The sequence below is a fragment of the Solea solea genome, chromosome 1 (assembly GCF_958295425.1).
Source record: "Solea solea chromosome 1, fSolSol10.1, whole genome shotgun sequence".
Taxonomy (NCBI): domain Eukaryota; kingdom Metazoa; phylum Chordata; class Actinopteri; order Pleuronectiformes; family Soleidae; genus Solea; species Solea solea.
In genome coordinates, this window is record NC_081134.1 from 1,570,756 (window position 1) to 1,593,648 (window position 22,893).

The window sequence follows — 22,893 nt, forward strand, 5'->3', positions numbered from 1 at the left end:
TCAAAAAAGTCATAGTATAGTATGTTGTCCAAAATCACCATAAAAAGTCATAGTATAGTATGTCGTCCAAAATCAGTCAAAAAAGTCATAGTAAAGTATGTCGTCCAAAATCAGTCAAAAAAGTCATAGTATAGTATGTGGTTCAAAATCAGTCAAAAAAGTCATAGTATAGTATGTGGTTAAAAATCAGTCAAAAAAGTCATAGTATAGTATGTCGTTCAAAATCAGTCAAAAAAGTCATAGTATAGTATGTCGTTCAAAATCAGTCAAAAATGTCATAGTATAGTACGTCGTCCAAAATCAGTCAAAAAAGTCATAGTAAAGTATGTCGTCCAAAATCAGTCAAAAAAGTCATAGTATAGTATGTCGTCCAAAATCACCATAAAAAGTCATAGTAAAGTATGTCGTCCAAAATTGGTCAAAAAAGTCATAGTATAGTTTGTCGTCCAAAATCACCATAAAAAGTCATAGTAAAGTATGTCGTCCAAAATCGGTCAAAAAAGTCATAGTATAGTTTGTCGTCCAAAATCGGTCAAAAAAGTCATAGTATAGTTTGTCGTCCAAAATCACCATAAAAAGTCATATTATAGCATGTCGTCCAAAATCACTCAAAAAAGTCATAGTAAAGCATGTCGTCCAAAATCAGTCAAAAATGTCATAGTATATAGTACGTCGTCCAAAATCACCATAAAAAGTCATAGTATAGTATGTCGTCCAAAATCACCATAAAAAGTCATAGTAAAGTATGTCGTCCAAAATTGGTCAAAAAAGTCACAGTATAGTACGTCGTCCAAGATCACTCAAAAAAGTCATAGTGTAGTATGTGGTTCAAAATCAGTCAGAAAAGTCATAGTATAGTATGTCGTTCAAAATCAGTCAAAAAAGTCATAGTATAGTATGTCGTCCAAAATCACCATAAAAAGTCATAGTAAAGTATGTCGTCCAAAATCAGTCAAAAAAGTCATAGTATAGTACGTCGTCCAAAATCACTCAAAATTGTCATAGTATAGTATGTCGTCCAAAATTACCGAAAAAAGTCATAGTAAAGTATGTCGTCCAAAATCACTCAAAAAAGTCATAGTATAGTATGTGGTTCAAAATCAGTCAAAAAAGTCATAGTGTAGTATGTCGTCCAAAATCACTCAAAAAAGTCATAGTATAGTATGTCGTTCAAAATCAGTCAAAAAAGTCATAGTATAGTATGTCGTTCAAAATCAGTCAAAAAAGTCATAGTATAGTATGTCGTCCAAAAAGTCATAGTATAGTATGTCGTTCAAAATCAGTCAAAAAAGTCATAGTATAGTATGTCGTTCAAAATCAGTCAAAAAAGTCATAGTATAGTATGTCGTCCAAAATCACCATAAAAAGTCATAGCAAAGTATGTCGTCCAAAATCAGTCAAAAAAGTCATAGTATAGTACGTCGTCCAAAATCACTCAAAAAAGTCATAGTATAGTATGTCGTCCAAAATTACCGAAAAAAGTCATAGTAAAGTATGTCGTCCAAAATCACTCAAAAAAGTCATAGTATAGTATGTGGTTCAAAATCACTCAAAAAAGTCATAGTATAGTATGTCGTCCAAAATTACCGAAAAAAGTCATAGTAAAGTATGTCGTCCAAAATCACTCAAAAAAGTCATAGTATAGTATGTGGTTCAAAATCAGTCAAAAAAGTCATAGTGTAGTATGTCGTCCAAAATAACTCAAAAAAGTCATAGTATAGTATGTCGTTCAAAATCAGTCAAAAAAGTCATAGTATAGTATGTCGTTCAAAATCAGTCAAAAAAGTCATAGTATAGTATGTCGTCCAAAATCACTCAAAAAAGTCATAGTATAGTATGTCGTTCAAAATCAGTCAAAAAAGTCATAGTATAGTATGTCGTTCAAAATCAGTCAAAAAAGTCATAGTATAGTATGTCGTCCAAAATCACCATAAAAAGTCATAGCAAAGTATGTCGTCCAAAATCAGTCAAAAAAGTCATAGTATAGTACGTCGTCCAAAATCACTCAAAAAAGTCATAGTATAGTATGTCGTCCAAAATTACCGAAAAAAGTCATAGTAAAGTATGTCGTCCAAAATCACTCAAAAAAGTCATAGTATAGTATGTGGTTCAAAATCAGTCAAAAAAGTCATAGTATAGTATGTGGTTCAAAATCAGTCAAAAAAGTCATAGTATAGTATGTCGTCCAAAATCACTCAAAAAAGTCATAGTATAGTATGTCGTTCAAAATCAGTCAAAAAAGTCATAGTATAGTATGTCGTTCAAAATCAGTCAAAAAAGTCATAGTATAGTATGTCGTCCAAAATCTGTCAAAAAAGTCATAGTAAAGTATGTTGTCCAAAATCACCATAAAAAGTCATAGTAAAGTATGACGTCCAAAATTGGTCAAAAAAGTCATAGTATAGTTTGTCGTCCAAAATCACCATAAAAAGTCATAGTAAAGTATGTCGTCCAAAATCGGTCAAAAAAGTCATAGTATAGTTTGTCGTCCAAAATCACCATAAAAAGTCATATTATAGCATGTCGTCCAAAATCACTCAAAAAAGTCATAGTAAAGCATGTCGTCCAAAATCAGTCAAAAATGTCATAGTATATAGTACGTCGTCCAAAATCACTCAAAAAAGTCATAGTATAGTATGTCGTCCAAAATTACCGAAAAAAGTCATAGTAAAGTATGTCGTCCAAAATCACTCAAAAAAGTCATAGTATAGTATGTGGTTCAAAATCAGTCAAAAAAGTCATAGTATAGTATGTCGTCCAAAATCACTCAAAAAAGTCATAGTATAGTATGTCGTCCAAAATCAGTCAAAAAAGTCATAGTAAAGTATGTCGTCCAAAATCAGTCAAAAAAGTCATAGTATAGTATGTGGTTCAAAATCAGTCAAAAAAGTCATAGTATAGTATGTCGTTCAAAATCACTCAAAAAAGTCATAGTATAGTATGTCGTTCAAAATCAGTCAAAAAAGTCATAGTATAGTATGTTGTCCAAAATAACCATAAAAAGTCATAGTAAAGTATGTCGTCCAAAATCACCATAAAAAGTCATAGTAAAGTATGTCGTCCAAAATCAGTCAAAAAAGTCATAGTATAGTATGTCGTTCAAAATCAGTCAAAAAAGTCATAGTATAGTATGTCGTCCAAAATCAGTCAAAAAAGTCATAGTAAAGTATGTTGTCCAAAATCACCATAAAAAGTCATAGTATAGTATGTCGTCCAAAATCACCATAAAAAGTCATAGTAAAGTATGTCGTCCAAAATCAGTCAAAAAAGTCATAGTATAGTACATCGTCCAAAATCACTCAAAAAAGTCATAGTATAGTATGTGGTTCAAAATCAGTCAAAAAAGTCATAGTATAGTATGTGGTTCAAAATCAGTCAAAAAAGTCATAGTATAGTATGTCGTTCAAAATCAGTCAAAAAAGTCATAGTATAGTATGTCGTCCAAAATCACCATAAAAAGTCATATTATAGCATGTCGTCCAAAATCAGTCAAAAAAGTCATAGTAAAGTATGTCGTCCAAAATCAGTCAAAAATGTCATAGTATAGTATGTCGTCCAAAATTACCGAAAAAAGTCATAGTAAAGTATGTCGTCCAAAATTACCGAAAAAAGTCATAGTAAAGTATGTCGTCCAAAATCACTCAAAAAAGTCATAGTATAGTATGTGGTTCAAAACCAGTCAAAAAAGTCATAGTATAGTATGTCGTTCAAAATCACTCAAAAAAGTCATAGTATAGTATGTCGTTCAAAATCAGTCAAAAAAGTCATAGTATAGTATGTTGTCCAAAATAACCATAAAAAGTCATAGTAAAGTATGTCGTCCAAAATCACCATAAAAAGTCATAGTAAAGTATGTCGTTCAAAATCAGTCAAAAAAGTCATAGTATAGTATGTTGTTCAAAATCAGTCAAAAAAGTCATAGTATAGTATGTCGTTCAAAATCAGTCAAAAAAGTCATAGTATAGTATGTCGTCCAAAAAGTCATAGTATAGTATGTCGTTCAAAATCAGTCAAAAAAGTCATAGTATAGTATGTCGTCCAAAATCACCATAAAAAGTCATATTATAGAATGTCGTCCAAAATCAGTCAAAAAAGTCATAGTAAAGTATGTCGTCCAAAATCAGTCAAAAATGTCATAGTATAGTATGTCGTCCAAAATTACCGAAAAAAGTCATAGTAAAGTATGTCGTCCAAAATCAGTCAAAAAAGTCATAGTAAAGTATGTCGTCCAAAATCAGTCAAAAATGTCATAGTATAGTATGTCGTCCAAAATTACCGAAAAAAGTCATAGTAAAGTATGTCGTCCAAAATTACCGAAAAAAGTCATAGTAAAGTATGTCGTCCAAAATCACTCAAAAAAGTCATAGTATAGTATGTGGTTCAAAATCAGTCAAAAAAGTCATAGTATAGTATGTCGTTCAAAATCACTCAAAAAAGTCATAGTATAGTATGTCGTTCAAAATCAGTCAAAAAAGTCATAGTATAGTATGTTGTCCAAAATAACCATAAAAAGTCATAGTAAAGTATGTCGTCCAAAATCACCATAAAAAGTCATAGTAAAGTATGTCGTCCAAAATCAGTCAAAAAAGTCATAGTATAGTACATCGTCCAAAATCACTCAAAAAAGTCATAGTATAGTATGTGGTTCAAAATCAGTCAAAAAAGTCATAGTATAGTATGTCGTTCAAAATCAGTCAAAAAAGTCATGGTATAGTATGTCGTCCAAAATCACCATAAAAAGTCATATTATAGCATGTCGTCCAAAATCAGTCAAAAAAGTCATAGTAAAGTATGTCGTCCAAAATCAGTCAAAAATGTCATAGTATAGTATGTCGTCCAAAATTACCGAAAAAAGTCATAGTAAAGTATGTCGTCCAAAATTACCGAAAAAAGTCATAGTAAAGTATGTCTTCCAAAATCACTCAAAAAAGTCATAGTATAGTATGTGGTTCAAAATCAGTCAAAAAAGTCATAGTATAGTATGTCGTTCAAAATCAGTCAAAAAAGTCATAGTATAGTATGTTGTCCAAAATCACCATAAAAAGTCATAGTAAAGTATGTCGTTCAAAATCAGTCAAAAAAGTCATAGTATAGTATGTTGTTCAAAATCAGTCAAAAAAGTCATAGTATAGTATGTCGTTCAAAATCAGTCAAAAAAGTCATAGTATAGTATGTCGTCCAAAATCACCATAAAAAGTCATATTATAGCATGTCGTCCAAAATCAGTCAAAAAAGTCATAGTAAAGTATGTCGTCCAAAATCAGTCAAAAATGTCATAGTATAGTATGTCGTCCAAAATTACCGAAAAAAGTCATAGTAAAGTATGTCGTCCAAAATTACCGAAAAAAGTCATAGTAAAGTATGTCGTCCAAAATCACTCAAAAAAGTCATAGTATAGTATGTGGTTCAAAACCAGTCAAAAAAGTCATAGTATAGTATGTCGTTCAAAATCAGTCAAAAAAGTCATAGTATAGTATGTCGTTCAAAATCAGTCAAAAAAGTCATAGTATAGTATGTTGTCCAAAATAACCATAAAAAGTCATAGTAAAGTATGTCGTCCAAAATCACCATAAAAAGTCATAGTAAAGTATGTCGTTCAAAATCAGTCAAAAAAGTCATAGTATAGTATGTTGTTCAAAATCAGTCAAAAAAGTCATAGTATAGTATGTCGTTCAAAATCAGTCAAAAAAGTCATAGTATAGTATGTCGTCCAAAAAGTCATAGTATAGTATGTCGTTCAAAATCAGTCAAAAAAGTCATAGTATAGTATGTCGTTCAAAATCAGTCAAAAAAGTCATAGTATAGTATGTCGTCCAAAAAGTCATAGTATAGTATGTCGTTCAAAATCAGTCAAAAAAGTCATAGTATAGTATGTCGTCCAAAATCACCATAACAGTCATATTATAGAATGTCGTCCAAAATCAGTCAAAAATGTCATAGTATAGTATGTCGTCCAAAATTACCGAAAAAAGTCATAGTAAAGTATGTCGTCCAAAATCAGTCAAAAAAGTCATAGTAAAGTATGTCGTCCAAAATCAGTCAAAAATGTCATAGTATAGTATGTCGTCCAAAATTACCGAAAAAAGTCATAGTAAAGTATGTCGTCCAAAATTACCGAAAAAAGTCATAGTAAAGTATGTCGTCCAAAATCACTCAAAAAAGTCATAGTATAGTATGTGGTTCAAAATCAGTCAAAAAAGTCATAGTATAGTATGTCGTTCAAAATCACTCAAAAAAGTCATGGTATAGTATGTCGTCCAAAATCAGTCAAAAAAGTCATAGTAAAGTATGTCGTCCAAAATCAGTCAAAAATGTCATAGTATAGTATGTTGTCCAAAATAACCATAAAAAGTCATAGTAAAGTATGTCGTCCAAAATCACCATAAAAAGTCATAGTAAAGTATGTCGTCCAAAATCAGTCAAAAAAGTCATAGTATAGTACATCGTCCAAAATCACTCAAAAAAGTCATAGTATAGTATGTGGTTCAAAATCAGTCAAAAAAGTCATAGTATAGTATGTCGTTCAAAATCAGTCAAAAAAGTCATGGTATAGTATGTCGTCCAAAATCAGTCAAAAAAGTCATAGTAAAGTATGTCGTCCAAAATCAGTCAAAAATGTCATAGTAAAGTATGTCGTCCAAAATCAGTCAAAAAAGTCATAGTATAGTATGTGGTTCAAAATCAGTCAAAAAAGTCATAGTATAGTATGTCGTTCAAAATCAGTCAAAAAAGTCATGGTATAGTATGTCGTCCAAAATCACCATAAAAAGTCATATTATAGCATGTCGTCCAAAATCAGTCAAAAATGTCATAGTAAAGTATGTCGTCCAAAATCAGTCAAAAATGTCATAGTATAGTATGTCGTCCAAAATTACCGAAAAAAGTCATAGTAAAGTATGTCGTCCAAAATTACCGAAAAAAGTCATAGTAAAGTATGTCTTCCAAAATCACTCAAAAAAGTCATAGTATAGTATGTGGTTCAAAATCAGTCAAAAAAGTCATAGTATAGTATGTCGTTCAAAATCACTCAAAAAAGTCATAGTATAGTATGTCGTTCAAAATCACTCAAAAAAGTCATAGTATAGTATGTTGTTCAAAATCAGTCAAAAAAGTCATAGTATAGTATGTCGTTCAAAATCAGTCAAAAAAGTCATAGTATAGTATGTCGTCCAAAAAGTCATAGTATAGTATGTCGTTCAAAATCAGTCAAAAAAGTCATAGTATAGTATGTCGTTCAAAATCAGTCAAAAAAGTCATAGTATAGTATGTCGTCCAAAAAGTCATATTATAGTATGTCGTTCAAAATCAGTCAAAAAAGTCATAGTATAGTATGTCGTCCAAAATCACCATAAAAAGTCATATTATAGAATGTCGTCCAAAATCAGTCAAAAATGTCATAGTATAGTATGTCGTCCAAAATTACCGAAAAAAGTCATAGTAAAGTATGTCGTCCAAAATCAGTCAAAAAAGTCATAGTAAAGTATGTCGTCCAAAATCAGTCAAAAATGTCATAGTATAGTATGTCGTCCAAAATTACCGAAAAAAGTCATAGTAAAGTATGTCGTCCAAAATTACCGAAAAAAGTCATAGTAAAGTATGTCGTCCAAAATCACTCAAAAAAGTCATAGTATAGTATGTGGTTCAAAATCAGTCAAAAAAGTCATAGTATAGTATGTCGTTCAAAATCACTCAAAAAAGTCATAGTATAGTATGTCGTTCAAAATCAGTCAAAAAAGTCATAGTATAGTATGTTGTCCAAAATAACCATAAAAAGTCATAGTAAAGTATGTCGTCCAAAATCACCATAAAAAGTCATAGTAAAGTATGTCGTCCAAAATCAGTCAAAAAAGTCATAGTATAGTACATCGTCCAAAATCACTCAAAAAAGTCATAGTATAGTATGTGGTTCAAAATCAGTCAAAAAAGTCATAGTATAGTATGTCGTTCAAAATCAGTCAAAAAAGTCATGGTATAGTATGTCGTCCAAAATCAGTCAAAAAAGTCATAGTAAAGTATGTCGTCCAAAATCAGTCAAAAATGTCATAGTAAAGTATGTCGTCCAAAATCAGTCAAAAATGTCATAGTATAGTATGTCGTCCAAAATTACCGAAAAAAGTCATAGTAAAGTATGTCGTCCAAAATTACCGAAAAAAGTCATAGTAAAGTATGTCGTCCAAAATCACTCAAAAAAGTCATAGTATAGTATGTGGTTCAAAATCAGTCAAAAAAGTCATAGTATAGTATGTCGTTCAAAATCACTCAAAAAAGTCATAGTATAGTATGTCGTTCAAAATCAGTCAAAAAAGTCATAGTATAGTATGTTGTCCAAAATAACCATAAAAAGTCATAGTAAAGTATGTCGTCCAAAATCACCATAAAAAGTCATAGTAAAGTATGTCGTCCAAAATCAGTCAAAAAAGTCATAGTATAGTACATCGTCCAAAATCACTCAAAAAAGTCATAGTATAGTATGTGGTTCAAAATCAGTCAAAAAAGTCATAGTATAGTATGTCGTTCAAAATCAGTCAAAAAAGTCATGGTATAGTATGTCGTCCAAAATCAGTCAAAAAAGTCATAGTAAAGTATGTCGTCCAAAATCAGTCAAAAATGTCATAGTAAAGTATGTCGTCCAAAATCAGTCAAAAATGTCATAGTATAGTATGTCGTCCAAAATTACCGAAAAAAGTCATAGTAAAGTATGTCGTCCAAAATTACCGAAAAAAGTCATAGTAAAGTATGTCTTCCAAAATCACTCAAAAAAGTCATAGTATAGTATGTGGTTCAAAATCAGTCAAAAAAGTCATAGTATAGTATGTCGTTCAAAATCACTCAAAAAAGTCATAGTATAGTATGTCGTTCAAAATCAGTCAAAAAAGTCATAGTATAGTATGTTGTCCAAAATCACCATAAAAAGTCATAGTAAAGTATGTCGTTCAAAATCAGTCAAAAAAGTCATAGTATAGTATGTTGTTCAAAATCAGTCAAAAAAGTCATAGTATAGTATGTCGTTCAAAATCAGTCAAAAAAGTCATAGTATAGTATGTCGTCCAAAAAGTCATAGTATAGTATGTCGTTCAAAATCAGTCAAAAAAGTCATAGTATAGTATGTCGTTCAAAATCAGTCAAAAAAGTCATAGTATAGTATGTCGTCCAAAATCAGTCAAAAAAGTAATAGTATAGTATGTGGTTCAAAATCAGTCAAAAAAGTCATAGTATAGTATGTCGTTCAAAATCAGTCAAAAAAGTCATAGTATAGTATGTCGTCCAAAATCACCATAAAAAGTCATATTATAGCATGTCGTCCAAAATCAGTCAAAAAAGTCATCGTAAAGTATGTCGTCCAAAATCAGTCAAAAATGTCATAGTAAAGTATGTCGTCCAAAATTACCGAAAAAAGTCATAGTATAGTATGTCGTCCAAAATCACTCAAAAAAGTCATAGTATAGTTTGTCGTTCAAAATCAGTCAAAAAAGTCATAGTATAGTATGTTGTCCAAAATAACCATAAAAAGTCATAGTAAAGTATGTCGTCCAAAATCACCATAAAAAGTCATAGTAAAGTATGTCGTTCAAAATCAATCAAAAAAGTCATAGTATAGTATGTTGTTCAAAATCAGTCAAAAAAGTCATAGTATAGTATGTGGTTCAAAATCAGTCAAAAAAGTCATAGTATAGTACGTCGTCCAAAATCAGTCAAAAAAGTCATAGTATAGTATGTCGTCCAAAATCACCATAAAAAGTCATAGTAAAGTATATCGTCCAAAATCACTCAAAAAGTCATAGTATAGTATGTCGTCCAAAATCAGTCAAAAAAGTCATATAGTATGACTTCATGACTTTTTTTGACTGACTTTGGATGACATACTAAAGTGTAAGTCATATAAAAATGAAAACAACACACAGGGTTAGACAACAACCATATCAACGTTATTATGTAAAAATTGTCTGTGTAGGTTGGAAATTGTGAGCAGAAGAGTTTCATTCTGGTGACACCCACTCATTATAAAATCAGAAAACATGGAAGAAAAGTAGAAAACGTGAACTGTGATTGTTGAGAAACTGTAATATGCATCAAACCTTTGACTGCGGTGAGGAAAGACCCATGTGTCCTCGTCTAGTCCTCGTCTCGTGACCCGTTTAAAGTTCCAACACATTTCTACCTCAGTATGATGACACTGTGAGGCTCCAAAGTGGCCTTGTTTTTGATCCTTTTTACAACTGTTTCCCATTCATGTATATGTGGAAATTATTTGCATTTTCTCATCAATCTCATCAAACTCATCATCAAACCACACGTTGTTGATATAAGATGATATAAGATGATAAGAGGATAAAGAAACGGAATAAATGTTTAGAATTACAAGAAATGCTTACTTAGCAGACACTCACACAATAACTAACATCTCACCTGATAAATAAGTCAATAAATCAGTCACAAATGTAAAAATGAAGAGGTTCAGTCACCGTGTCTCAAACAGCTGCAAGAAACTGAAGAAAGACAAAATAAAAGCCATTTTAATTCACATACAGTAAGATTATGTTTTAATATTTTCAGACTTCAAAATAAAACATGAATTGTGTTTGCAGTGGATTATCAAACACATGAAAAAACCTTTTAAATAACATTTGAACTCATTATAACCTGGGTTAGGGTCCATGTTGTCTTCACGATGCTGGTGAGGAACTCTCAAGACTGCAGACTTTTTAAAGGTGCAGTGTGTATGACTTAGTGACATCTAGTGGTGAATGGAGAAGTCTCTGCTCACCCCTCCCTCTGCAGGCATGTCAGGGAGCTACGGTGGCCTTCACAGACCAGAAAGGATGACATTCCTCATTAGTGACGTAAGACTACAGAGGCGTCCATTTTGTGCTGCCAAATAAGTTTAAAATTACAAACCAAACAATGTTCATCACCTCAAAGTGATGATTCACTCATACCAACACTCTGTGTGATATATATACAGTATATATATATATATTATATGTGTGTGTGACATGTCACACATTAACCTCAGTGCACACAGTAAATATAAATCTATACACATGCAGTTGTTTTTCCTGCCATTAGAGGTCAGTGATGAAGATGAAGATTTATTCTCGCTGCTGGATCCAGACAGTGACCCTGAGTGGACCCGGTCCCACTGCTGTGGAGTCGAGTGTAGCCCATGTGTAGTTGTGTTGATGTTGTACTGTGCTGTGATGTTTACGCTCTGATCCCTGATATAGTTCTGTAATGAAAGCAGCGACAACATGACAACTTTTACAACATCAGCTTATGTTTATTCCAGTTATTAAGAAGCTTTGAGGATCAACTGCAGAAAACTACAAAAGTATCACAGAAAAATACCTAGAAAATATCCATTTACAAGCAAGTGAATCAAATATAATACAAGTGACAATCAGAGAGTTTCTGTGTTCACGTTCTGTTGTTCTGTAGTTCTGTAGTGAGTCTGTTCAGGTTCTGTTCAGGTTCTGTTGTTCTGTAGTGAGTCTATGAGACTCTTGTTGTACTCAGACACTTGTTGAGCGACGGTCTTGGCCACAGAGGCGTAGTCGCTCTCCTGGGATTTTGAAGCGATGACTAATGCTGCAGTTGAGGAAAATCCCTGCTGTGACCAATGGATGACTTTTACAGAGACCTGTCACATGACCTGTCACATGACCTGTCACACACAGCTGTTATCTGTGGACATCATGTGCATACACACACACACACACATATGGACTCTGAAGGATACACTCTTTCATTACAAAGTTGTTCTGCTCCAGGTGCTGCCACTTCCTCTCCAGGTTAGCCAGCTAACACACACACACACACACACAGAGAAAACATCAGATTATCATTTGTAAGAATATTTGCTCAGGAGCACATCAGCAGTGGTTAATGAAGTCATCTGAAAAGGTAAGTTTTTCGTTGGGATTTGAAGGTGAACAGTGATGATATTGTTGTGGGCGTGTGCTCCACAGTCATCCACAACATTTTCTGAAGATATTGCCAAGAGGGAGGAGGTGGATGATGAAAAGGAGGGGCCCCAGGACAGAGCCTTGGGGCACGCCACTGCTGACAGGGGAGGGAAGGATTGGAAAGGCATGAAAAGCTCTCACCTGAGCGTGGGTCTCGTTGTCTTGCACTTTGGTTTTCAGAGCTTCATATTTGTGGTTCATCTCCTCCAGCAGCTGTTTGAATGAATCCTGACGCTGAGTCAGCGATAGGCGCTCGTCCTGCAGCCTCTGCGGCACAGCAGCACACTCATGAGTACACGCGTTTGAATTGTGTCTTTCTCCAGCAGAGCCCGTCTTACCCTCTTCTTGTCCTCTGCCGAGCGTCTCAGCGAGTCCAGGTCTCTGAAGGTGAGCAGCTCAGATTCCATGGTGCTGATCCGCTCCTTCAGGCTGCTCAGCTCTCCTGTGATCTTCCCCTCCAGCTGCTGCACCTTCTCCAGGTCCTGCTGCAGACGCTGGGACTCTGTGACCGTTAGAGGTTACATTGTAAGTGTTCACTAAAGTAAACATCGTGTTTGAAGACGCAGAGACATGTTAGAAAACATGGCTGCACCTGTTTAAGTAACAATAAACTCTGCCTTCACTCTCTGACTTTATCTTCAAACTGTCTCTGGATTATATGCTCATGTCTAATCCTGTCAGTCCTGGTCTCTGCAGCTCCTGTCTTTTAGACAGTGTCCCTGTGTCCCCTAGCTGGTGTCACTAGCGTCTTGTAGACCTCCTGTGTTGCTCTCCTTCTGTCACACATCAGTCCTGACACTCGTCTCCACCCTTCTTCACCTCTCCGGTTCTCTGTCCATTTCTTTGGATGGTTGACCTCAGGTATTTAAACTCATGGTCTTTCTCCACGTCTTCTCTGTAGCACCTGTCGCACTGTCCTTCACACACAGATATTCTGTCTTCTTCTTCTGTCCAGTCTGTCTTCCACTTGTCCTCTACTCTCACTACACATTACAATATCATCTGCAGGTGTTGGTGTGTGTGTGTGTGTGTGTGTGTGTGACTGACCTGTTGTCAGTCCTCTGGCGGTGCTCTCTGATTGGACCACCTCAGTCTCCTTACTGACCAGCACCTCCTGCATGTTCCTCAGCTCACTGGCTGTCACTGTGTCCACCTGACGAAGTCGCAACATGTTCTACAGACAGACAGACAGACAGACAGACAGACAGACAGACAGACAGAACACAGGTCAGTTTTGGGGTGGTTCCATGAACCTTGACTGACATGCTCGTGCAGCTCACCCTGCTGCAGAGCTCCAGGACAGAGACGATGTTCTCCTGACTCTGTGTCATCTTCTCCTGAACCTCAAACCTCGACTTCTCAAACGACTCCACAAATCCTGAAGGAACAGTTTTTAAAAAAAATAAAAAAACTGTCACTTTGAAACTGTGAAAAGACTGTGGTGACCCCTGGTGGTCGTGTTCTAACAGTACTGATGTGAAGGTTCCCTGTGTTTTACATTCCAACACTTTAATATTACTTCTATAAATAACTTGAATTCTGATATTTTATATGTGAAGTTTAAACTTACGGTCAATTTCCTCCTCCTTCTTCTTCAGCTCCTTGTATTTCTGTTGACACTCCCCTGTTAAATAAACAGGATCATTATTATCATTATTAATGTGACATTTCTGTCTTAAGCAAACACGATAAACATTTAAGAAAATGAATTACATTTTCTATTACTTACATACAAGCTGTAAGTCATTATACTGATAGTTAAAATGACAAAGCAAATGTGAATAGATGAGGTTATTGAATGTGCAGCATCTTTACCTTCTTCATACAGATTAAACTAAAGCAAAGCTGAGTGCAGTGATTTACCCTGAGCTTCCTCTGAGTCCTGCTCCAGCTGACGGATCTGCTCTGTGATCTGTCCACTCCTGTCTCTGATCTCTGTGAGCCTGATCACACACACACACACACACACACACACACACACACACGTCACTACACTGATGTTCCCATTTTTATAATCCAACTTTTCCTCGTAGTCAAAATTAAATGTTCACTGACTGCGTCTCCATGTTGGCGATTTCCTGGTTGTCTTCCTTCACCTTGAACACAAATGAAAAGTGTAAAGATCAAATAAAACTTGACTTGATTGATCTATTTTCTTATGAAACAATGTTGAGTTCATGAAAACACTGGATCTTTATTTACTGCATCATCTGATTTTATTATCATTATTACTCTTATGATTATCACTGTTATTATAGTGTTGCTCACCTGTTTGAATAGCTTCTCCCTCTCTTCCTGCGGTGAGCCCAGGCTCTTGTGCTCCGCCTCCATGGCGTCACGCTTTGCCTCCAGCGCTGACAGAGTCTCATGGAGACGCACCACTTCCTGTTTGATCTGTGAGTGGGCCAGCTCCTGCACACAACAACACGCAGGATCACACCTGGAACTACTTTCAACTGTCCTGATGTCAACGTCAGGCACTGACCACATTCATCTGATCATCAACTGATGACATCATCGGGGAAAAACATACATGCTCAATACTACAATCAGTGATTTTACATCACTCACTTCAGTGACACAAAGTGACCACACGAGGCAGCTCCTGTGTCTCGCCACATAAAATCACTGATTTTCTCTTTGGACTTTGGTGTGGGAGAGTGAGTGGTTTACAAACTTCAGTTTAACAGTGAGATAAAGACGTGAACGTGTGACGTAGATATCGTAGGTTTTAGACGTTTTAGACTCTGCTGGCTGAGAGTGAGCTTGTCCTCATACAATCAACTCACAGCTTCATAATCCTCCTTCCGGGTCATGAGGACGTCCAGCTCCTCCTGCAGAACACTGAGCTCCTGCAACACCAAAACACAACAACAGAGGGAGACAGAGGAGTTACTAACTCATTCACATTCCTGTTATGTTGCTCTGTTTCCTCTTTAAACCTCTTTCATCTCACTCACTTCTTTTTGTACATTAAATAAAATCATGTAATGAGTCATCAGAGATGGTTCGTGATGAGATGATATATGATTTTACTGAGGATCATGATGAGATCATGGTGATTAGAATATTCATGACTGTGAAACACAGTCAATATTTCATGTCCGGTGCCTCAGAGAGGAACAACGATGAATAATGAAAATATAATAAAATTCATTTCCTGTCAAAATGCACAGCAGCGATTTCAGCGTGTTTTCCTTGTGAAGAGTTTACAGCAGTAATATGGAGTTATTCTGAGATCAGATCACTGAAGTCAAACCTGCAGCAGCTCCTCGTTGGTGGAAGCCATGGTGAAATACTTGTTTTGTTTTGCAGCCGGCATGGACTGTACCACCTCGTCTGCCACCCGCCTCTCCCTCTTGATCTCCTCCTCTATGGCCCTCACTGCCTCCTCTCTCCTGTGGAGCAAACACAGCACAGAGAACACGTTCACGTTCTTGTTTCACACGTTTTTACTCACAATGTTTTCTATCACAACAAAGAAATGTGACGACACAAACTAGAGATAATGGAGAAACATGAAAGAATGATACGAGGGTCAAAGGGTGGAAGGGATAAAATGAAGGAAGGGTGGATTTGGCCATAGGCTGTAGTTTCCTTCTCATTTAAGTCATCTCCTCATTTCCTTTCCTTCCACCAGACTCCTTTAACACATACACACTTACATAAGACACACGTTCAACAAAGATCTTAAATGTGTGAATGTTAATAAATGCTGAGCTTACAGGAACAGTGACTGTGTCAGACTTTGTTTTACAACAAGGATCAAAGGTCATCTGGTGTTCTGGTGGGGCGTGTACGTACAGTATGTGTGTGTGTGTGTGTGAGAGTGTGTGAGAGTGTGGCAGGTGGATAAAAGTTCACCTCCACCACTGTAGGAGTACAGGTACGTGACTTGACTTATGTTTTATAAGTGATTATACATGATTTGTCACTTTGTCATGATGACAGAAGGAAACAAAGACACATTAACGTGATTAACGTGTGAATTATGCTAATCCATAACTCTGTATGTTTCCTTCTAACCTGATACACACAGGGTGACATACATACGTACTGTCGTTCAAATACGAGGAACGACACAGGAAATAAAACCTAGTTGAGTCGTGAATAAAACTGTGTAAAGCCATTTCTCTCTGTTTGAAGCGTGTTCATGTTATTGTGCTGGTCTGTGTATGTGTTAATCACACGGATATGTTTCAGGAGAACTCACTATTCAACAATCCTGACAAGTGAAAAGTTTTCTGAATTACATGTTTAACATAAACTGTTGAAACTATTGAATAAAGTCGAGACACATTATTGAAAAGAATCATAAAAGATTACACTGATGTTCAGTATTATAGTTCACTGTACAACACAACCATAAACTCCTTTATCGCGTGTCATGTCTGCACTCAGCTTCTGCTCCTAATCTGTCTTTACATCTTTAATTGATCACGTTTGTTATTGATCACTTTAACAATGACTCTGTTTAGTTCATGTTAGTGAGGACAGTGCGGTCGTGAGCCTGCATGCACTCTGAAACTGAAGAAGCTAAATGGAACGCAGCCAAAAAAAATAAAAATAAAGAATTGTCTGTGTGAAGTGAAGCCAGTTCATTTAAAAGTTGGTTTTAATGAAAGAGGGGAAGGAAAAAAGCATCCTGTTCTACTCTGTGTGTCCCAGGAGAAGCAGAGCAGCTTTTCTTTTGTATGTGTGTCAGGTGAGATGATGCAGAGATGCAGAGAACATCTCCTCCTGCTGTGTTTGACTGCAGCCGTCACTCTGAACATCCTGGGAACGACTGCTGTGACTGAGGTGAAAATCATTACATTTCACTGAATGATTCAATTATGCGGTGACTGTGCGTCACAGTGAGTTGGTTGTTCGTTGTTGTACAGTAGTGATAATAATCGTCCCTCTGTGGTAAAGGACTTGAACAACAAGACTCTGCGTGTGATTCCTGACAAAGACAACAGCTCCTCTGTTACTCGACTGGAGATGAAGGGAAACCTGATCACTCTGAACGACACCGACCGACTCGCTCTGGCCACGTATCGTGATCTGACTGAACTCCTCTTGGATGAGAACTGTGTGACTGCAGTTCCAGACAAGTTCTTCACAGCGGTACCACACCTCAGAGTGATCTCTCTGTCCAGGAACAACATCAGCAGGTGAATAAGAGCTTCACATGTGGACACTACAGTAAAACACAGAGGTCACAGCGATGCTGAGGGAGTGCTGAGCCTCAGTCTGAAGTCTCACACTTTTATATCGTACTAAAATGCCACAGTTGTCACAGTAATGACTGTGGCTGTTGTTCCAGGCTGGAGCCTGAGGCTTTGTCCGGCCTGGACGTCCTAACAGAGCTGGACCTGTCCCACAACCTGCTGACACGTCTGCCTACAGAGCTGTTCAGAGGACTCAAGAGTCTGAAGGTGACATCCCAACTGTCCTCCATCAACAACAATCACAGCACACACAGAAATTAATCAGACTGTTGGTCAAATTATGAATATAAGTATATATAAGTATATATATACACACACACATATATACATATATATATATACATATATATGTATATATGTGTGTATATATATATATATATATATACACACACATTTTAAGAAGTTCTTTTTCCAGCAGATCCTGTTTTCTCTCATCAGGTGCTGAAGCTACAGGAAAACCCCTGGAACTGTTCCTGTTCTCTGCTGCTCAGCATTAAAGAGGTCACAGCAGCAAATATCAGCATTGGTAATGTTTCTTTTATACAGTATATTAGCCTTTATTTACTGTATGTTTCAGTTTCCTTATTTAAGTAAAAGTGAAAAGTCTGATTTTCAACAAATGGACATGTTTTCACTACTTCTTTCATAAGTCAATAATATACATGTGTTATCATATAAATGACAATGACCTTGTTGGCTGCATTTGTGACAGTTAAGAGGTTCAGAGGAACAACTTCCATGTAGCCAATGACTGAGGTCGACTGTGGTGACATTTTAACTGTTACCAAAGATTCATGTCTGCATGTGACCTTTGTGTCCACAGGGTCACCAACATGTGCTTCTCCACAAACTCAGGCGGGTAAAGATCTTTTAGAAGCTACAGCTGCATGTTATCCATCACCATCACTCACCTTCACCACTGACCCACAAAAAACACCAACATCAGCCGACTCTCAACGGCCTCACACTTCATCTTCAGAAGCATCACTGAACACCGTCCTGCCATCAAACCACAACGGTACCACTAACTCTTCTTATATTACACACGCAGATGAACTGAACACAACGAGCCTAACAGAATTATCTCTCCTCCTCCTCCTCCTCCTCCTCCTCTAGAACAAACCGCTGTGCTGGGTAACTCGTGGAAGTTCATCACGTGTGTTGTAGCCCTGGCGTTAACGACGGCTCTGCTCATCGTCTGTGCCATCAAAGGACCTTCCTGGTACAAGCTCTTCCACAACTACCGTCATCAGCGGTTAGGAGAGGACAACGAGGACGACGAGGACGTTATAACAACAGGCTTCCCAGAGATGGGGATTCACTTCGACCATCAGACTTTCACCTTCAAACAGGACAGTTGGCAGATGGAGGGGCAGGAGGAGGAGGAGGAGGAGGAGGAGGAGGTGTATTATGAAGATCCATACATCAGGAGGGAAGAGTGACTTCAAGGAGGGGTGATTTCATCAGAGCAGCAGTTACCCTCTCACAAAGTCTCAGGCTGAAACTAACGATTCATTTCATAATCAACTATTGTATTTTTCAACTTCTCCTTTGGTTGTAAAATGTATAAAAATGTTGATCAGTGTTTGTTAAACATGGAAATGATGATGTTCTCAAATGTCTTGTTTTTGTCCACAAATACAAAGAGTTTGATTTTACTGTTGAGCTTCTCTTTGTTGATAATCAGAACATTAAGTAAAGTAAAGTATCTCAGAAACAGACTTTAAGCTCTGCTCACTTAAGAACTGCCTCGTCCCGATCACATTGCAGGATATTAAAAAAAATCTTCAATTATGCCAAATTATTTGAAATAAATATTCTTCATTATGCAAGAATCTCATTTTTATGATATAAATAATGTTTATTTGTAAAGAAAAGAGGGTGGGAAAAGGGAATCACAATTATTTTGATCAATGTTGAAATTTTTAAAAAACAATTACTATTTATCAGTAATATAGTTTACTTTAATGTGCTAAGTTCTTCCTAATATACGGTCTAATATCACGTCTAGAAAACTGTGTCTAACGGAGTTGGGAGCGAACGTGTGAGTGAATGGAAACTTTAGCGTAAAGCAGAATGATCATCAAGACCAAAGCAGCTCTGCATAAATACAGAAGAGTAAAGACTCACTCTCTCCTCTCGGTGAAGATACGGTCGATGCTTTCAGCCTCTCTGTCGTTCTGAGCCTTTAACTGAAGAAAACACAGGAACATGGAAGCAGTGAGAGGATGTTTCATCGTCGTGTCTCACACTTGACCTCTGACCTCTGGAGTGAACTTACAGTGTTGAAGTCATTGATCATTTCCTCCATCTCTGTGTTGGTGTTGAGTTTATCCACCAGCTGCAAATATACAAATATGACATTTACATTCAAGTCATTGAAAACACTATGTATCGTATGGTGATACAAGTGTCCTTCACTTCAGATATTTGTGTCTCACTGACAATAATACACTCCACAGCTGTTTACCATGTTGTAGTCGGCGAGTTGACCTTGTAGTTCCTTTATCTCTGCAGCCATTCCTTCAGCCCTGAGGACAAAACAAGACTTTTTTACACAGTCTGTAATTAAATGACTAAAACACTTAAACAAATATCACTCACCTCTTCTCATAGGAGAGGTAGACAGAGTTCTCTTGGTTGTAATTGTCAATCTCTTTATGCAGTTTGCTGGTCTCTGTGGTCAACTCAGTGATTTTACTCCTGAAGCAAATCAACAATCAATCACTAGAAAATGGTTGAATGGACCTTTAATTACAAACATCTCATACTTGTATTTTTGCAGTATATTTAATAAATATTGTTACCTAAGGAGACCCAGGTAATAGGACTTATCCAGAATCTGTCTCTGAGGTCCTTTATGAGGAACAAAGACAGAGGAAATGATGTAATGTTGTATAAATAAATATAAACTTTATCATTAGAATCATTTCAAACACACTGAACCTTTCATGCCAGTCTTCATCCCACTGAGTCCCTGCTGAGTGACAGGTCTGTCAGTCACTCTGATCTGTGCGGACAGAACTCCGGGGGTGGAGACTGGGACTCCGCCCCTCGTACCAGGAACCATCTAGAAGAACAATGAAACAAGAAAATCTCAATGACAAACGTGTAGAAATCTGTTGTAACTAGTACAAGTGATGACGAGCGGAAACAAATGTAAACAGTTCTAAAAGATTTGATTTGTTAGAAGTTAAACCTTTCTGAGGTTCATCAGTCATGTTTCATGTTACACTGATAACCATGACAACAGTGATACTGTGAGATTATCAGTGTGCAGCTACAATCATACTCACTGTGAGAATATTCACATGAAGTTCTTTATGTTAAGATTCATCTTTGTGAGAACCAGAATAATCACAGACGGACAGTGGACAGTCTTAGTTTCAGTCCTGTGTGTCTTTAGTTGATATGATGATACTCTGTGTTTACAGGTTCAAACTAAAATCTAGCTCAGCTGCAGGTGACTCACCCCAGTTGCGACTCGTATGGCTGTAGGCGGAGGTCGGACAGCTGTTGGGGGTCTCCCAGATCCAGGAACCACAGATCCACTACGACTCACCGGACGGCCCATGCTGGAGGAAGGCCGCTGACTCGCCATGACAACTAAACACAATATGGACATATTCACAGTCAGCAGGCCGCTGGCTGCAGTATATTACTATAGATTATATAATCTAATCTGATCTAATCTATCTACAGTAAAGCTCGAGGATCTGCTTTGAATCCTAAAACATAACATCTGTCATCGTCACTGTGCAAACACATACGCAAGATAATGAGAAATCGTTTCTCAACCACAGGTGCAGTTAAAAACGTCATAATGATACAAATAAATGAACGCCCTCTACTTCAGTGTATGATCTTTCTCTGTCACTCAGAGCAGCTGTACAGGGTCAGGGTCAGGGTCAGAGTTAGGGTCAGGGCCAGGGTGATTCTGATGACCTGTCAGAAGAAGCTGTTCAGCTTCCTGCTGGTTGTGCAGCTGCCGCTTCTTGTATCTTCAGATGACGATAAGGAGAAGATGTGATGTGGGTCCATCATGATGTTGGTGGTCCTGAGGGTGCATCGCTGCTAGTAGAGCTCCATCAAAGAGCGAGGAGAGCACCTATGAATTTGCAGGGTGCCTTCACTAGCACTGCAGCACCCAAACCAGAAGGTGGTGCTGTGTGGTAGTTAAGGTGCTTCCTAACTAGCTGTACAGAGTGATGAGAAGACCTGTGTTCCTGAGTTTGCAGAGGGAACACATCTCCACATCGTGTGTTCTTGTTTGTAGTCTGTCACAACCGTTCTGGTTTTGTCCACAATGAGGAGAAGGTTGTGGGATCTGCACCTCAGACTCTGTGCTCTTCATGATGGGTTTTGATGTGTGACCGCCTGCTGTCACTGTGTCGAGACGTTGAAGACCCAGCTGCTCTGAGATGATGGAGTTAAAGGCACACCTGAAATCTATGAACAGAAGCCTGACATAGGTGTTCTTCTGCTCAAGGTGAGACAGCGTGCAACAGCAGTGCTAAGTCAGGTCCCATATGGTTTCAAACATGTGATGGGGCCACCATGGAAACCACAACAGACCCACATGTCCTCCTTTTACTTGTTTCTACACAAATACACGCTTCCACAACAGCTTCTGACTAACAACAAGTGCACTGATTCATGTCAAATAAACACAAAGCTGCAAAGTTTACAGTGCTCACTATATACAGTCACAATATGTAGTTGTTCAGTTATTCTCTTTCTACATGTTATATTATTATTATTTTCTACTGAAAAACGAATGTCGCTCTTGTTATAGCTTTTTTACTCAAACTGTTTGTGCGTTTACATAATGGCAATAAAGTTTTTGAATGATAAATAAAAGTAAACAGGCCACACGAATAAAAACAAATAAATAAACAAGACAAATATTAACGTTCTGTTATGCTACCGACGTCATACGACATTACATTCCAGGACGTTAACATTATTAACCTTAAAGAAACATTGTGACGATAAATGTGGAATTAACCGGACATGCTAGCATTTAGCTCATAGCTCATGTTAGCTGGTTCTAGCCCGATAAGCTAGCGCGTTTCACACAAAGTGTGCGCGTGTTTCCTTGTTTGGTGAATAAAGTGGTGTCTTCAGTGAATGTTGTTACCTGAGAGGAGCGAGGAGGACACACAGTTACTTCACTAACTTCACATGAAAATCCTCCCTGATACTCCGGATGTTGACGTTCCGTGTTACCATGTTACCATGTCGCCGACGTCACTGTCTTCTTCTTCTGTTCACACGAAGACGAAAACATAGTTCACTTCTGCCCCCAGCGTCTCACAGCAGGAACTACACACACACACCACATTCAAGAAATGTACTGTATGGAGAGAATTACTTTTGTTTTAATTAAGGACAGAAGGGTTCTTATTTTCATAATGTTCCACAGGTGGAAGAAGGCTGTTCTGGAAATGAGTTTTATGTGTGAATCAAATGACATTTCCTGGTCAAAAATAACTCCAAGGTTCCTCACAGTAGAACTGGAAGCCATGGTGATGTCATCTAAAGTGACAATGTGATCAGAAAGTTTTTCTCTGAGGTGTTTAGGGCCGAGTATAATGACCTCAGTTTTTTCTGAGTTTAAAAGTAGAACGTCAATCCAGGACTTAATGTCTCTGAGACAATATAAAAATAAAAATAATAATAAAAAAAAAAAAATCCTGGCGTTGAACAACCTGATT

General features: G+C 36.9%; 2 protein-coding genes across 2 annotated transcripts; one reads left to right on the forward strand and one right to left on the reverse strand.

Annotated features, from left to right (window-relative positions):
• Positions 1 to 11,257: 11,257 nt before the first annotated feature.
• ift74 (intraflagellar transport 74) lies at positions 11,258 to 22,440 on the reverse strand. The gene is made up of 20 exons (XM_058625767.1): positions 22,317 to 22,440; positions 20,649 to 20,782; positions 20,123 to 20,246; positions 19,984 to 20,032; positions 19,781 to 19,879; positions 19,647 to 19,707; positions 19,458 to 19,517; positions 19,307 to 19,368; positions 15,223 to 15,361; positions 14,753 to 14,815; positions 14,232 to 14,375; positions 14,019 to 14,059; positions 13,827 to 13,906; positions 13,534 to 13,587; positions 13,244 to 13,341; positions 13,011 to 13,137; positions 12,302 to 12,465; positions 12,105 to 12,230; positions 11,738 to 11,798; positions 11,258 to 11,580 (listed from the first exon to the last, which is right to left on the reverse strand). The coding sequence occupies exons 2-20, from the start codon at positions 20,775 to 20,777 to the stop codon at positions 11,465 to 11,467; spliced, it is 1,797 nt and encodes a 598-aa protein (XP_058481750.1). The 5' UTR covers positions 20,778 to 20,782; positions 22,317 to 22,440; the 3' UTR covers positions 11,258 to 11,464.
• LOC131457063 (leucine-rich repeat-containing protein 19-like) lies at positions 15,745 to 18,834 on the forward strand. The gene is made up of 7 exons (XM_058625886.1): positions 15,745 to 15,849; positions 16,632 to 16,763; positions 16,878 to 17,119; positions 17,272 to 17,383; positions 17,615 to 17,702; positions 18,000 to 18,194; positions 18,293 to 18,834. The coding sequence occupies exons 2-7, from the start codon at positions 16,674 to 16,676 to the stop codon at positions 18,616 to 18,618; spliced, it is 1,053 nt and encodes a 350-aa protein (XP_058481869.1). The 5' UTR covers positions 15,745 to 15,849; positions 16,632 to 16,673; the 3' UTR covers positions 18,619 to 18,834.
• Positions 22,441 to 22,893: the final 453 nt, after the last annotated feature.